The following is a 13,735-nucleotide window of genomic DNA, read 5'->3' as shown; positions in this document are numbered from 1 at the left end:
AAACAGGCGGGAAGTAAACTGCCGTTGTATGAAAGTTTTTGCAAGGAGCATGAAAAGGGGAAGCATGAAAAGGGAAAAGATGAAAGGAATGGGGGTTTAGCGTTTGATCCAGAAAAATATAAGGTGGTTTATTCTCGGGAGAAAGGTAAAAATAAGGTCCCTGATGTAGTGGTTGAGAAACCGAATGAGGAGGTGCCAACTAATGACGGCATTGATAATATTGATGTTGAGAATGAAGCCGTGGACTTGAGTAGTGTGGATGACGTTGTTAACAAAGTTGTCAATGAGGCTGTTGTTGGGGATAGAATTCAAGATAATTCTGTTATAAGTGCTTACCTGCTGCATTCGGGACGTTATGCCCGGCATACGTTTTTGGGAATTGTGGTATAGGGTGTGATTTAAATTGTGAATCGCCCAATCCCGATGCGATTGTAGTTTCCGGGTTTTTTGTGCAAGTACAAGGAGCTTTTTGCTCCTATTTTAATGCGGAGGAAGACTGTACTTGATTACTGTTTTCTGCACGATCATGACCTACGAATTGGGTAAGCATTATATGTTTTTTGTTCCCTCTCATTTTTTTTCTTTTTTTGCTAATATATCTACTTTTTAAAAGCTTTTATTGTTGTTTTGGGTTATTGTCTTTACTATATAATTTTTGTTTCCATGTGGCAGGGAGGATTTGGTTGTGTTTTCATTTCATCACATGTTAACTCGAGATGACATTATTTCACTGTCTGCTAAGACTATGATCACATCGAACGTGATTGATTCTTTGGTCATTCTTACTTAATGACATTTGGTCAAGGTTGGGAAAGGGTTATCCCCACAAGAAGTTTTTTTGTACAAGTCATTCGGTATGTGAAATTTTTTATATATATTTCAGATCAGTAAATTTACAATGGTTATGACAGTTATTCTATTGTAGTTACTTGATTATTGTAAAGTATATTAGCTGTTATTTTATTCAGCTAAAACAGTTTTTCCTATTCTTCAATTTTCCTATTCTTCAATTTTGTTTATTGTTTCTGTGATTATTCTAATACTGTATTTCAGTTATTGTATTATACAAGTTCAATTATTCTGTCTTTTTTACAAGTTACAATAACTGAGTTTTCATAATACAATAACATTGTTATTGTAATACAATAATCGATTATTGTATTACAATAACAATGTTATTGTATTATGGAAACATAGTTATTGTATTATGAAAACTCAGTTATTGTATTATGAAAGCTGTTATTGTTGTGATAGTTATTGTAAAGCAGAATAGTAGTTATTGTATTCAGTTAACCAAGTTTTTTCAATTGTGATATTTCATTTTCTCTTATCGTGTGGTAATATTTTTCATAGGCTTCTTTGTTTAAGCTTATCAAAGCTGCTGATGATGAGAAAGTTTTATACAGAAAGGAAATTTCTAATGTTTGGGACACTTGTCATTGAGAACAATGAAGGTTCTCTTGACATTGGTGCCGATTTGGTAATTTTTCCAATCCTTTCTCTTCTTTCTTTCTTCTGTTGATTATTTTATCGTTGAGAAACAAAAGTTTTTATACGCTTTGTTTTATCATGACAGGTTTTTATTCTTGTTCATTTTGGAGATCATTTTTTCTGTGTTGTTGTTAATTTTGTGGGGAAGACTGTGGACTATCTTGACAATCGTGTATATGATGATTTTGAAGATAGTATCTGGGTGTTGGCTACCAACTCTATTGTATGTACCTTATTATAAGTTTTTATTTTCATCTACTTCTTTTAGTTATTTTTCTTGTTCTTTAGTGATGATTTTGATTTAAAAATGTAACCAGGTTGAAATATTTGGTAGTTATCTTGTCGAGAAATGTTTTGAAAGAGGCAGTGAGGTCCGCAATTTCAAATTTGTAAATGTGGCTTTTGGGTGGAAATCGGAAGGGTCCCAGAATTTGGATTGTGGTGTTTTTGTCATGATTCGTTATTGCACGTACATGTTGTTTCCTTTGATTCGTTATTGTGAGCAACCTGCATGCACAGTGTAGTTATTTTAAAAGGCAATCATAGTTATTATATAGTTCAACATGAATTATTGTGAGCAACCTGCATGCACAGTGTAGTTATTTTAAAAGGCAATCATAGTTATTATATAGTTCAACATGAATTATTTTATGCAGACTAGCAATTAACACCAAGGTAGAAGTCCTTCAGTTTTTTTATGTTTAATATAATGTTACAAAGTAGTTTTCACATGATTATTAATTTATTCAAATGATCAAATGCAATTATTTTAAAACTTTTCATGTAGCTGATTATTGTAAAGCGTTTGCCCAATTATTGTAAAGCATACCTCTGATTATTTTAAAGCTCTCATGTATCTGATTATTGTAAAGCTCTTCCCCAATTATTTTTAAAGCATATCCTTGATTATTGTAACAAATTGGCAAGTGTAAAGCATTATCAATTACTGTAAAGCATTATCAAATTAATATATTTATGGAAAAAAATCAGAACAATTGCAAATAAACTCAACATCAATTATTGTAAAGCATAATTGTGATTATTGTATAGTTTTCACATGATTTTTTTAATGGTAAAACACGGTTATTGTATTCTTTTATCACAGTTATTGTATGTTAAAGTAAAAAGACAATTATGTTTATAAAATTGAATAACCTGAAATATTCTATGCTTCCTGTAGGCATCTTCAACATTTATAATGTGCATGTTTCCTTGCTCGGAAAACCCCCTAACGGCACACGAACAGGGAGCCATTTGCACTTGCTCTTGGAACTCATAGAAAACAGTATGTGTGTAGATTTTAGAGGCATGTTTTTCAATCATTGTCTTAGAAGAAACCTGTGGCAATGTGCTGTCACTTGCAGCATCAAGAAATCTGTGATTATAGCGTTGTTGTTCCATTGCACTCTGAAAATGCAACCAAAATTCTACAAGTGTGCCATCTATGCTCTCAAATCTTTTGAAATAACTGTTTTGACTCTCTGATCTTTGTGTAGTCTTCAAAAGGCAGCCTAAAGGTAAATCCCTAAAGTAAGCAGGTATCCATTTGTGCCTTTTGCCATACATGTATGTCAACCAAGTATTATCATTCAACTCAAAGTCATTAATCACTTGAGTCCATTTTTCTTCAAACTCAATGGGTTCCAAGTCAGTATCCCAAACAACTCCGCATATCCGCTCAACAAAGTCAGTCTCCTTACAAATCTGTGACTCAACTTTATCGGTAAGTTTTTTCATTATATGCCACATCGTTGTACAGAACGCACCCCGAGTTTAATTGCCGGATCTTGATCAGTAAGAATGCACTGAGGTTCCTTGTTGACCATACAATCAAGGAACTTCTTAAACACCCAAATGAATGACCCATCGTTCTCATGATCGACAAGTGCGCAGCAAAAGTCAACGATTTTTTGTGGTTGTCAACACCAGTGAATGGGGTGAAGGCCATGTGGTACTTGTTAGTACCGTAAGTAGGATCAAAGGTGATGGTGTCCCCAAACAAGGAATAATTCATTCTTGCTTGTGCATCTGCCCAAAAGATTTTAGCCAAACAATTATCCTCATCAACTTGGTAAGCATAGTAAAAGCCATCTTGTGATTCAGAAAGTGCCTTTAAATAATCGAGAATCATGTCAGCATCCTTCTCACCTATATAACATTTAATATTTCTTTTGAAGTTCTTGAATTCTGTGAGAGATGCACCAATGTTTGCATACCCATTTGATTGTTCGGCCAGAATTCTAAAAGTCTTGGTAGCCCCGATGTTGAGTTTACAATTGTTAACAATTGTCTGCTTCATGTAAAGGTTAAGTGTTCTTACGTTTTTCTGGAATTCCCGTTCTTTGAGTGAGCAGAGTCTGCGATTATGACCTTCATAAAACGTATCAATAGCATACCCTATTAGCTTCTTAAGGTCATTGAATACAGCACAAAACCGTATTTTTGCCTCGCAACCAAATCTTGTTATTTTTGTTTTATTTGGCTCTACAGACCTTTTCCTCTTCTTTTTCTCTTCTGTGTTTTCAAATTCAACAACAGGTTTGAGTTTTTTGCGATCCTCTTTGAATCCATGTCTGTTGCAGACCATTGATTTTTTGTCTATCAAACCATCACGGAATCTTGTTTGTGTGTACTTTCTTGGTATGAAACCACAAGCCACAACATATAAATTGTAAAACTCTATTGCTTCCTCCAGCTTTACAAACATTAATCCCAGAGCAGGTTTGAAACCATTTTCTACCATCTTATTCCACTCCTCACTGCCACCTGGAGTATATCTCAATCCCAGATTATGGATAGTATTTTCTCCTGTTTCAGACGCAACAGTAGGTGTAGAAAAAGTTGTTGCATTGGTAGTATTAATTTCAATGCCTGGAAACATTAAAACAGGAGAACTGTTATGGTATTATTAATTTCAATATCTTAGATTCTATACAAAACAAAACAATACAACCTCCGCTACAGCAGTTATTTTAACGTTATAATGCAGTTATTGTATTATACAAATGCAATTATTCTATCAGAGGGAGGGGGGGGGGAGGGGGGGGAGGGTTTTAGTGGAATTGGTAGCCTAGTCCACCACAATGCACACACAGTTATTTTAATGTAATATCAAAGTTATTTCATTATTAAAGAGTAGTTATTGTAAGGATTTTTTTGTCAGATCCTATAAAGTAGTATTTATTAGGAAAAAAACAATCTCTGTTACAGCAATTATTTTAACGTTATAATGCAGTTATTGTATTATACAAATGCAATTATTCTATCGGGGGGGGGGGGGGGGGGGGGGTTTAGTGGAATTGGTAGCCTAGTCCACCACAATGCACACACAGTTATTTTAATGTAGTATTATAGTTATTTCATTATTAAAGAGTAGTTATTGTAAGGATTTTTTTGTCAGATCCTATAAAGTAGTATTTATTAGAAAAAAACAATCTCTGTTACAGCAATTATTTTAACGTTATAATGCAGTTATTGTATTATACAAATGCAATTATTCTATCAGAGGGGGGGAGGGTTTTAGTGGAATTGGTAGCCTAGTCCACCACAATGCACACACAGTTATTTTAATATAGTATTATAGTTATTTCATTATTAAAGAGTAGTTATTGTAAGGATTTTTTTGTCAGATCCTATAAAGTAGTATTTATTAGGAAAAAAACAATCTCTGTTACAGCAATTATTTTAACGTTATAATGCAGTTATTGTATTATACAAATGCAATTATTCTATCAGAAGGGGCGGAGGGTTTTAGTGGAATTGGTAGCCTAGTCCACCACAATGCACACACAGTTATTTTAATGTAATATCAAAGCTATTTTAATACTGTAAGGCAGTTATTGTATTATTGTAATCCAATTATTCAAATACTAGATATTGAATGATATCATGAATGAAAAGCTACATGCAATTCTTGTTAAACTTTACATGCAATTCTTTGTTATGAAAACAATATGAAAATAACTTACATGCAATCGTAATTTGAACAAAAAACTTATCAACGTAATAACAACAGTTTTTATATCAGCATTATGTCACAAATTTATACCTGAATTCATCGTTGTTTGATTATCAACATTATTATCAATCATAGTAAGCGTTTGATAAATCGAATTCAAAGATCGTTGTATTTGAATTTTATTGGAAAAATACGTAAATCAAGGCGAGAATTTGTTATTTGATTCAATTATCAAATTATTCGATTCTTAAATCGAAATCGGAAGAAATATCAATACCTTCAATCGAATTTGAAGAATTAGGGTTTTCGGAGAATTGTGGATCAAATTTCGAAAAATTGATGAACAAATTGATAGTTTTAATTGAAAGAATCAAAATAATGAACGAATTGTTGATCAAATTTTGAAGAAGCGATGAATTTCTTGATCAAATTTGTTGATCAAAATTTGAAGAATTGATGAAAAAAATTCGCGTGGTTTTTTGATGAAACAGTGTTTTATCGTAGAGAGAGAAAGGGGAGAAAAGAGAGAAAGCATTGGGCGATTATGACGGCTCAATTTTTGATAATTGGGTTTTGTCAACTCATTTGCTTATATATGCAGGGGAAACTCACGAAAAGTGTCAAACTCACCGGATCTTGCCTATATATATATATATATATATATATATATATATATATATATATATATATAGAGAGAGAGAGAGAGAGAGAGAGAGAGAGAGGCAAGATCCGGTGAGTCCACTTATATATTTGAGTCCATGAGTCCAAAAAACAATATCACGCACTATACAAAACAATATCACGAATTTTTTTTTCAAATTTTTTTTCGAAATTTTTATTTTCAAAATTTTTAAACTGTGATATTGTTTAGTATAACGTGTGATATTGTATTACAAAACAATATCACGATTTTTTTTTCATTTTTTTTTTCGAAAAAGTTCTTTTTTTTTTTTGTTTTTTTTTTTTTTATGTAAGATGCGATATTGTTTAGTATAACGTGTGATATTGTATTACAAAACAATATCACGATTTTTTGTTTCAAATTTTTTTTTTGAAAAAGTTTTTTTTTTTTTTTTTATGTAAGCTGTGATATTGTTCAGTGTAACATGTGATATTGTATTACAAAACAATATCACGACTTTTTTTTGGAATTTTTTTTCAAATTTTTTTTTTTCGATTTTTTTTTTTTTTTTTGAATATTAGTTGTGATATTGTTTAATATAAAGTGTGATATTGTATCATAGACTCACGGACTCAAAAAGATAGGGTGGACTCATGTGATCCTAATTCTATATATATATATATAGAGTTGATTGATTGAAAAAAAAAACTATTTAGAGTTAGAATTAGCCTTAACTATTATTATTTATTATTAACTATTATTATTAACTATGTATGGATTAATAATTTTGGGTACTAAGATAAGTAATTTATGTTTTCCATTCAATTATTGACATTATCTCTCCTTATTTTGTTAAAAAATAAAGATCGGAACGAAAAAAGAATAAAATAAAATTGCATCATAATATTGGATGATTCTACCTATTATTATCGGACTCTTCTTTAAACTCGAATAATTACTCCATATTTATTGTCCATATAATTAAAAGTCGGTTTATATATTACTCTAATCTTACATATATAAACTTTCAACTCTCAAAAACTCTAAGGACTAACTTAAATTATGTAGACAATCAAAAGTAATTAAGATCATTATTATAATGCAATAGCTACTTTACAAAATAACACATATCTATGTACGTGGGTCGTGGTATACTATTTCGTGTTTTCGATAGAGTGAGCAAAATTCGGTAAGATTAGACTTTAGAGAGTTTAAACATAATATGCGATTAACATGCCAAGATAATTACTTCCTTAATATGCGATCAGCATGCCAAGATAATTACTTCCTTTTACAATAGTATGTCATCCAACTATGCAAGTTATTCACCCCCTTTGCTTTACAATTCGGGCGTCTTATTCATTGAAGAGCTAATCTTGTATAAGGCTATTTTACAATAATAGTTATAAAACAGATCCAAACATTAAAAATTCCGTTTTACAATAACTTTGTGTGAAATGCCTCGCACAAATATTTTACCTTCGTTGAAACATTGCAAAAATAACATTCTTGAATTTTATTTAGGTGACTTTTGGCTTTTTATTAGTGGTAAGAATTTCAAGTGACAGAGATACATTTTCGTCAATAGAAACCTTGTACAAATTAATACTCCTTTCCTTCCGGTTATATATTTACCAATTTTATTTTAGGGTGTCAGTAATTCATTTAATTTTCTATATTAGGAAGTAGGGGTGTAACCGAGCCGAGCCGAGCTCGAGCTTACCTATGATCGAGCTCGGCTCATATTGTAAAAAACGAGTTCGAGCCCGAACCCGAGCTCTTGAAATCAAGGCTAGGGATCGGCTCATATAATATTTTACGAGCCCGAACCCGAGCCCGAGCTTTGTTTGTGTACCATTTTTTCGAGCATTATTTTAAATATAATGTAATTTTTGATTTAAAATTCAAATTCAAATGAGAATATTATTTTTTTGTTAGTTTATAATAACAATTATTATGTAATTTTATCTTATAAACTAATATTTTAATTTATTTATTTTAAAATAAATACAATTTAAGTAAATATATTGAAAAACATTAAGTAATTTTAAAAATAACGAGCTCAAACGAGCTCTCGAGCCGAGCCATATTGTGCTCGAGCTCGGCTCGGTTTGGGCTCAGCTTAGTTCGAGCCCGAGCTCGAGCTCAGTTTGACCGATCTCGAGCCGAGCTTTGACCGAGCCGATCCCGAGGGCTTGTCGAGCAGGCTCAGTTCATTTACAGCCCTATTAGGAAGGTTTTTTATAGGTTATTTGATCATACATATGCATTATGGTCTACTTGTCATTCACTAACAATCAGCGCAAATAATCTCCTCTCCAATCAAAGGTAAACAAATGACCAGAGCAAAGGTACCTAATAAGAAGGAAAATTTACACGTCGTCGATCCTGAGAAAAATTTAAAGAGAATGATTAGAAAATTTTCCAAATAGACAGATATTATTATTCAGGGGGAGGATATAATATGAAAAATAAAGCGAAGGAAAAATGGCGAAAGAAACAATGTATACTCCGTACTATACAATAATTTAATGTCTCATATGACCTATCCTATTTCCAAATAAAAATTTATATCTGAGAATTTGCCGAGGCAAGGAGAAAAGTACTAATATAATAATAAAAAAACATGAAAAACAATTAAAAAGAGCAATAAAGAGGAAGAACCTTGAACATGAACTTTATCATAATCATCTTTTGTCTCGTCAACTATTCAACCACGATTATATAATCAACTGCCTGCATGAAGGAAAAGGCTACCCATACACAATGTGTATGAAAAAGCCATACACAACCAATAATATTGTGACATGTGGCAAACTTGAGTTAAGTTCAAGTGGTTGATTAAGGGGTTAGATTAGTAATTTAACATATGTAGTTAAGTTGTTAACAGGTTGAATGTCGGTCAATTCCAGTGGTCAGCGGCGGGGTTGACTGTCGGTCAACGGTGGTCAATAGCCACCAGTGGTCAACGACGACCAACCTTTAAGTCAAAGGTCAAAAATGTTGTTGATGAGGCTTGAACCCAGGATCTCTTAGTTGATGTGCATTTGCTATTACAACTATGACAAATTCATCTTGTTGTCATTTTTTTCTCTCTTTTGGTAAATATATTTGTTAAGACCTGATTTAATAAATAAAAGTAATAAATAATTGTAGTAAACATGATATGTACCTATAATTATTACAAAATGTACTTTTGTTATATACTAGGTAGTATCTCGCGCCTCGCGCAACCTATTTTAAAATTTTATTATTATAATTGAAAAAAATAATAATTCATATATGACCTTTAATATTTTTACATATAAATAAACAAAAAATAATGTTTCTCAAATTTAACCTTTTTTAGATTTTACATCAATGTTCTAAAATACAATACATTCAATTTTAATTAAAATTAATAAGTGATAATTAATTATGCATGATCAATGTTTTATAAACAAATTTGCGATTGATCAAATATCATATTAATTAAAATAAAATTTATTCACAATCAACATTATGTTTAACGTGTGATATTTATGTATTAAACATATAGGATCCAAACTCAACTGAAGATATTAAAGCTACTTTTTCATATCATTTATAATATTAATATTACTTAATAATCATTACTTTTGTTTTGATTATTCAAATACACTCGCATTCACCATGTACATACATACTCGTTATCACACTATTTAAACCTCTCAAAAACATGTATTTAATTTGTCGCAATATAATTTTTTCATTCCTATACTATAAAACCATATATCTTAATAGTTTTATTAAAGTTTTGTTTTTAATAAAAAATAACGACGCTTCCAAATATATTTTTCTTAATGGATTTAATGGTCTAAGTTTTATAACTTTTTCAAAATATTTTTTTTACATAAATGTAAAACATTGTGAGACACTCGCTTTAATCATCTCTACATATCAAAATATTTCAATAAATATAACAAAAATTATACTCAATTGAAAACATTTTTCGCAATGAACGTAATTATTTACATTTTATAATTGTTATCAAAATATTTTTTTTTTAATAAATTTAGAATCAAATAACCGTAGTTATTTATTTAATTTTATAATAAAATTTATTAAACTATAATTATTATTTTGCTGAGATTTATACAACATTTATTATGTCCATATTAAATGATTAGTTATAATTAATGCTTGTCATTAAGGTTTTTACGACACGTCCCGGTCAATTGTTGTCATTTGGTTTTGGCACAAAGACCAAGGATAGAGGAGAGGGCCAATTATTAAATAACAAGTAAAATAAATTGAGTGTGAATAATCAAATTGCTCATCAAATGTATTTCTAAAATAGAAAGGACAACAATTGACTAAGACGCTTCAAAATAAAATAAGATAACAAATAACCGGGACATAGGGGTATATATTTATTTAATGTACCTCCTAAACAAATTAAGGTACTTGATGATTTGATGAAACGTGGTAGGTAAATTCAAATAAACATAAATATTTATATATATACCTATAGTTAATTAGTTATTATACGGTGTACATATATAATATAGTCAATGTAGGGTCATAATCTAGTGAGAAAGACCAACATAATGAGAACCGTACGAAAAATGTCACTAAATCTCCACCAAATATTGTTTCGAAAGTAGATATAATGTAATTTTAAGCGGATATGGTGTAACTTCAATTGTGTTGTCCATGCTTTAGCTCATTTAATTTTTAGAGTAGTTCGTAGATCGTTTTGGGCGGAAGTTTTCTCACCATCTATGATGCTGTTTTGTTTGATTTATCGATGTTATAGTAATGCCTTCGAGCTTTCCTTTTTTAAAAAAAAACGAGCGGTACTGAAACTTCCGAAAAGTCAATGGTATACAAAAATACTACCACAAATACTATCTTACAACCAGTTGTATATTAGCATTGTACAACCGCCTTAAAGTTGTTGAGTTCTTTACACAAAGTTGTCGAGCTATTTTATAAGTTATTGAGCTAATTTAAAAAGTTATTGAGTTTAATAATTATTACTCTTAAGCTCAATAACTTTGTATTGTAACTCGACAATTTTGTTAGTAAAGCTAGACAACTTTATAACAAAACTCGACAACATTGAAAAGGTTGTACATAAACTACATACAACCAGTTGTATAATCTACTAATTGAAATACTACCATTGCGACGGGCTCGAAAAAATAATAATTTTAGGTTTTTGTTTCGCCTTAATCAGAGTCCGAATGAAGATTTACGGAGCGTTTTATGTATCTGCTTTTATTTTACGCGGGTTTAAATGTTTAATTGTGTCTAGTAAGATGACAGTGTACTGCATGTTGGAAATAATATGACCTTTGGCATAAATATATTGTACGTACATATATTTTTCGTTATAATAATATGACCTATAATGAATATAAATTTTATAATAATTATGTAAATTATAATTAAAAATAATAATTACCATAGGTATATAAAATATTTAGTTCAATGGGAACAAGATGGATGTGTACATATTGTTTTAACACATGTATTAACAAACATATATATAAAAATATATATAAAAATGACATCAAGATGGATGGGTTATAATGGTATTGACAAGATTATTTGAACTTAGTGGTCATAGGTTCAAGCTTCATTAATAACCTTTTTGGAGGTTTGACATGATAGTAAATCTAGTGTATAAAACAAAGAAATGAAAAAATTCCATAAACTAACTAAATGTAGTTAACGATTTAACATTATATGCTAAATTACTAACCTACCCTTAAACTAATTAATGAAAGTTAACTATAGTTTGCCACGTGTCATGATATCATTGATTGTGTATGGAAAAACCCATACACAATGTGTAAACTCAAAACAATAAAACACCATAAGAAGAATTAGAGGAGAAGTGGAACCAAATTAACAAAAAGAACTTAATTATGGCTTTTTATATAACGAATAAAATATGATAATATACAGAGAAGGGTTTAGGTTAGACTTCTACCTACGATTGAATTTGAGAAACCATCATTCTATATCTCTATTACGTGCATATGAATTTTGTTTATTATATTTTCCGCTTAATTAAGAAATTATATGTGTTGAGCTAATTTGATAAGGAATTGGGGAATATTTTATTAAATAAAGGGATATTCTACATGGTACCCCTCAATTTTTCGACTTTCTACATGGTACCCCTACACTTTTTAAAACATACATGGTACCCCTAATTATTGTCATTATCACTAAGTGTACCCCTAAACTTTATTTTCTATCAATTAAACTCAGTTTTAGGCGTTAGGTAATGACTTGGACGCGTAACCAAACTTGTCATCATTTATTATCACATGACATAAGGACTCTATTAGGCTCAATATCCATCTTGATCCTAATATTTATTGATATATATGGGCTAAAAAAATTTTGACGGAAAATTTATTGATTCCTTGCCAAATTATCACGTCCAAAGATGGATATTGAGCCTAATAGAGTCCTTATGTCATGGGATGATAAATGACAAGCTTGGTTACGCGTCCAAGTAATCACTTAATGCCTAAAACTAAGTTTAATTGACGGAAAATAAAGTTTAGGGGTACAGTTAGTGCGAATGACAACAATTAGGGGTACCATGTATGTTTTAAAAAGTATAGGGGTACCATGTAGAAAGTCGAAAAATTGAGGGGTACCATGTAGAATATCCCTTAAATAAATTAGAGCATCTCCAATGGTTGAACAAAAGGACTTGCTTGCAAATTCTAAAAGTTTCAAGCTAGTTGCTCAACCATTGGAGAGCTTCACATGAACTAGCTTAGTTTGAGCAACTAGCTCCATGGAGCTAGTAGCTCAAATGGACCCACAAAGAGATATGTGCCAATTAAATAAATGTATATAAGTCCATTTAAGCAACAACTCTTATAGCTTAACCATTGGGGAAGTTTGTAGCTTAAAAGTGTTGTAGCTCAAAAATGTGATGTGGAGAGTTAAGCTAGTAGGGTTGTTGCTTACCATTGTGGATGCTCTTAGTTGGCTAATTTTAATGAACAAAAGTTGTAGCCAATCAAATCCCTCGAAAAGTTCTTTTTTACCAATGAAATCGCTTCAAAAGTTCCTCTTTTAAGTATATATATATATATATATATATATATATATAGAAATAGGATCCTGTGCGAACCTAAAGTTCGGTGCGAACTTACGAACTAAATCATAGCTGTCAATTAAACCAAACACTAATCACTCTTCCTAATAACCTCAACACTATATCACGCGACTCACCCGTCATAACTTTATCCTCACCCCCAACAAACTGACACCTGGCACGATCCCGTCGCCGGTGACATTTTTCCGGCCACCACCTATCACCGTTACCAAAGAACCCGACCATCTCCATCGCTTCAGTCTTCCTCTCTTCAATTTCAGCCATACCTTCTCTTTTTCTATCACCCTTGCGCATTGTCAGAACTCCGACCTCCAAAAATATCGTCAATGCAATTAGATTTTTGAGCTTTTATTTCGTTTTTTTCAGATCTCCACTCCGGCTACCTTGTGTGGACATCGAGTCCTTGTACCTCGACCAGACCTGGATGTTGGTAATTTTAGATCTAGGAATGGGTCATTTTGGGGTGATGTTGGTCATTGTTGTATGAGTGTCTTTGGTGGCCGACGACGGAGGAAAATGTTTTAGAGAAGTCGTCGGCGTGTGTATTTGTGAC

General features: G+C 31.3%; 1 protein-coding gene across 1 annotated transcript; it reads right to left on the bottom strand.

Moving 5' to 3' along the window:
- Nucleotides 1–2,049: 2,049 nt before the first annotated feature.
- Nucleotides 2,050–13,476, bottom strand: LOC141632364 (protein FAR1-RELATED SEQUENCE 5-like). The gene is made up of 5 exons (XM_074444916.1): nt 13,299–13,476; nt 4,099–4,362; nt 3,320–4,005; nt 2,647–3,195; nt 2,050–2,073 (listed from the first exon to the last, which is right to left on the bottom strand). The coding sequence occupies exons 1-5, from the start codon at nt 13,474–13,476 to the stop codon at nt 2,050–2,052; spliced, it is 1,701 nt and encodes a 566-aa protein (XP_074301017.1).
- Nucleotides 13,477–13,735: the final 259 nt, after the last annotated feature.

Source organism: Silene latifolia, chromosome Y (genome assembly GCF_048544455.1).
Source record: "Silene latifolia isolate original U9 population chromosome Y, ASM4854445v1, whole genome shotgun sequence".
Classification (NCBI taxonomy): domain Eukaryota; kingdom Viridiplantae; phylum Streptophyta; class Magnoliopsida; order Caryophyllales; family Caryophyllaceae; genus Silene; species Silene latifolia.
Note: the sequence above shows the minus strand (reverse complement) of the source record. Positions and strands in the feature narration are given on the sequence as shown.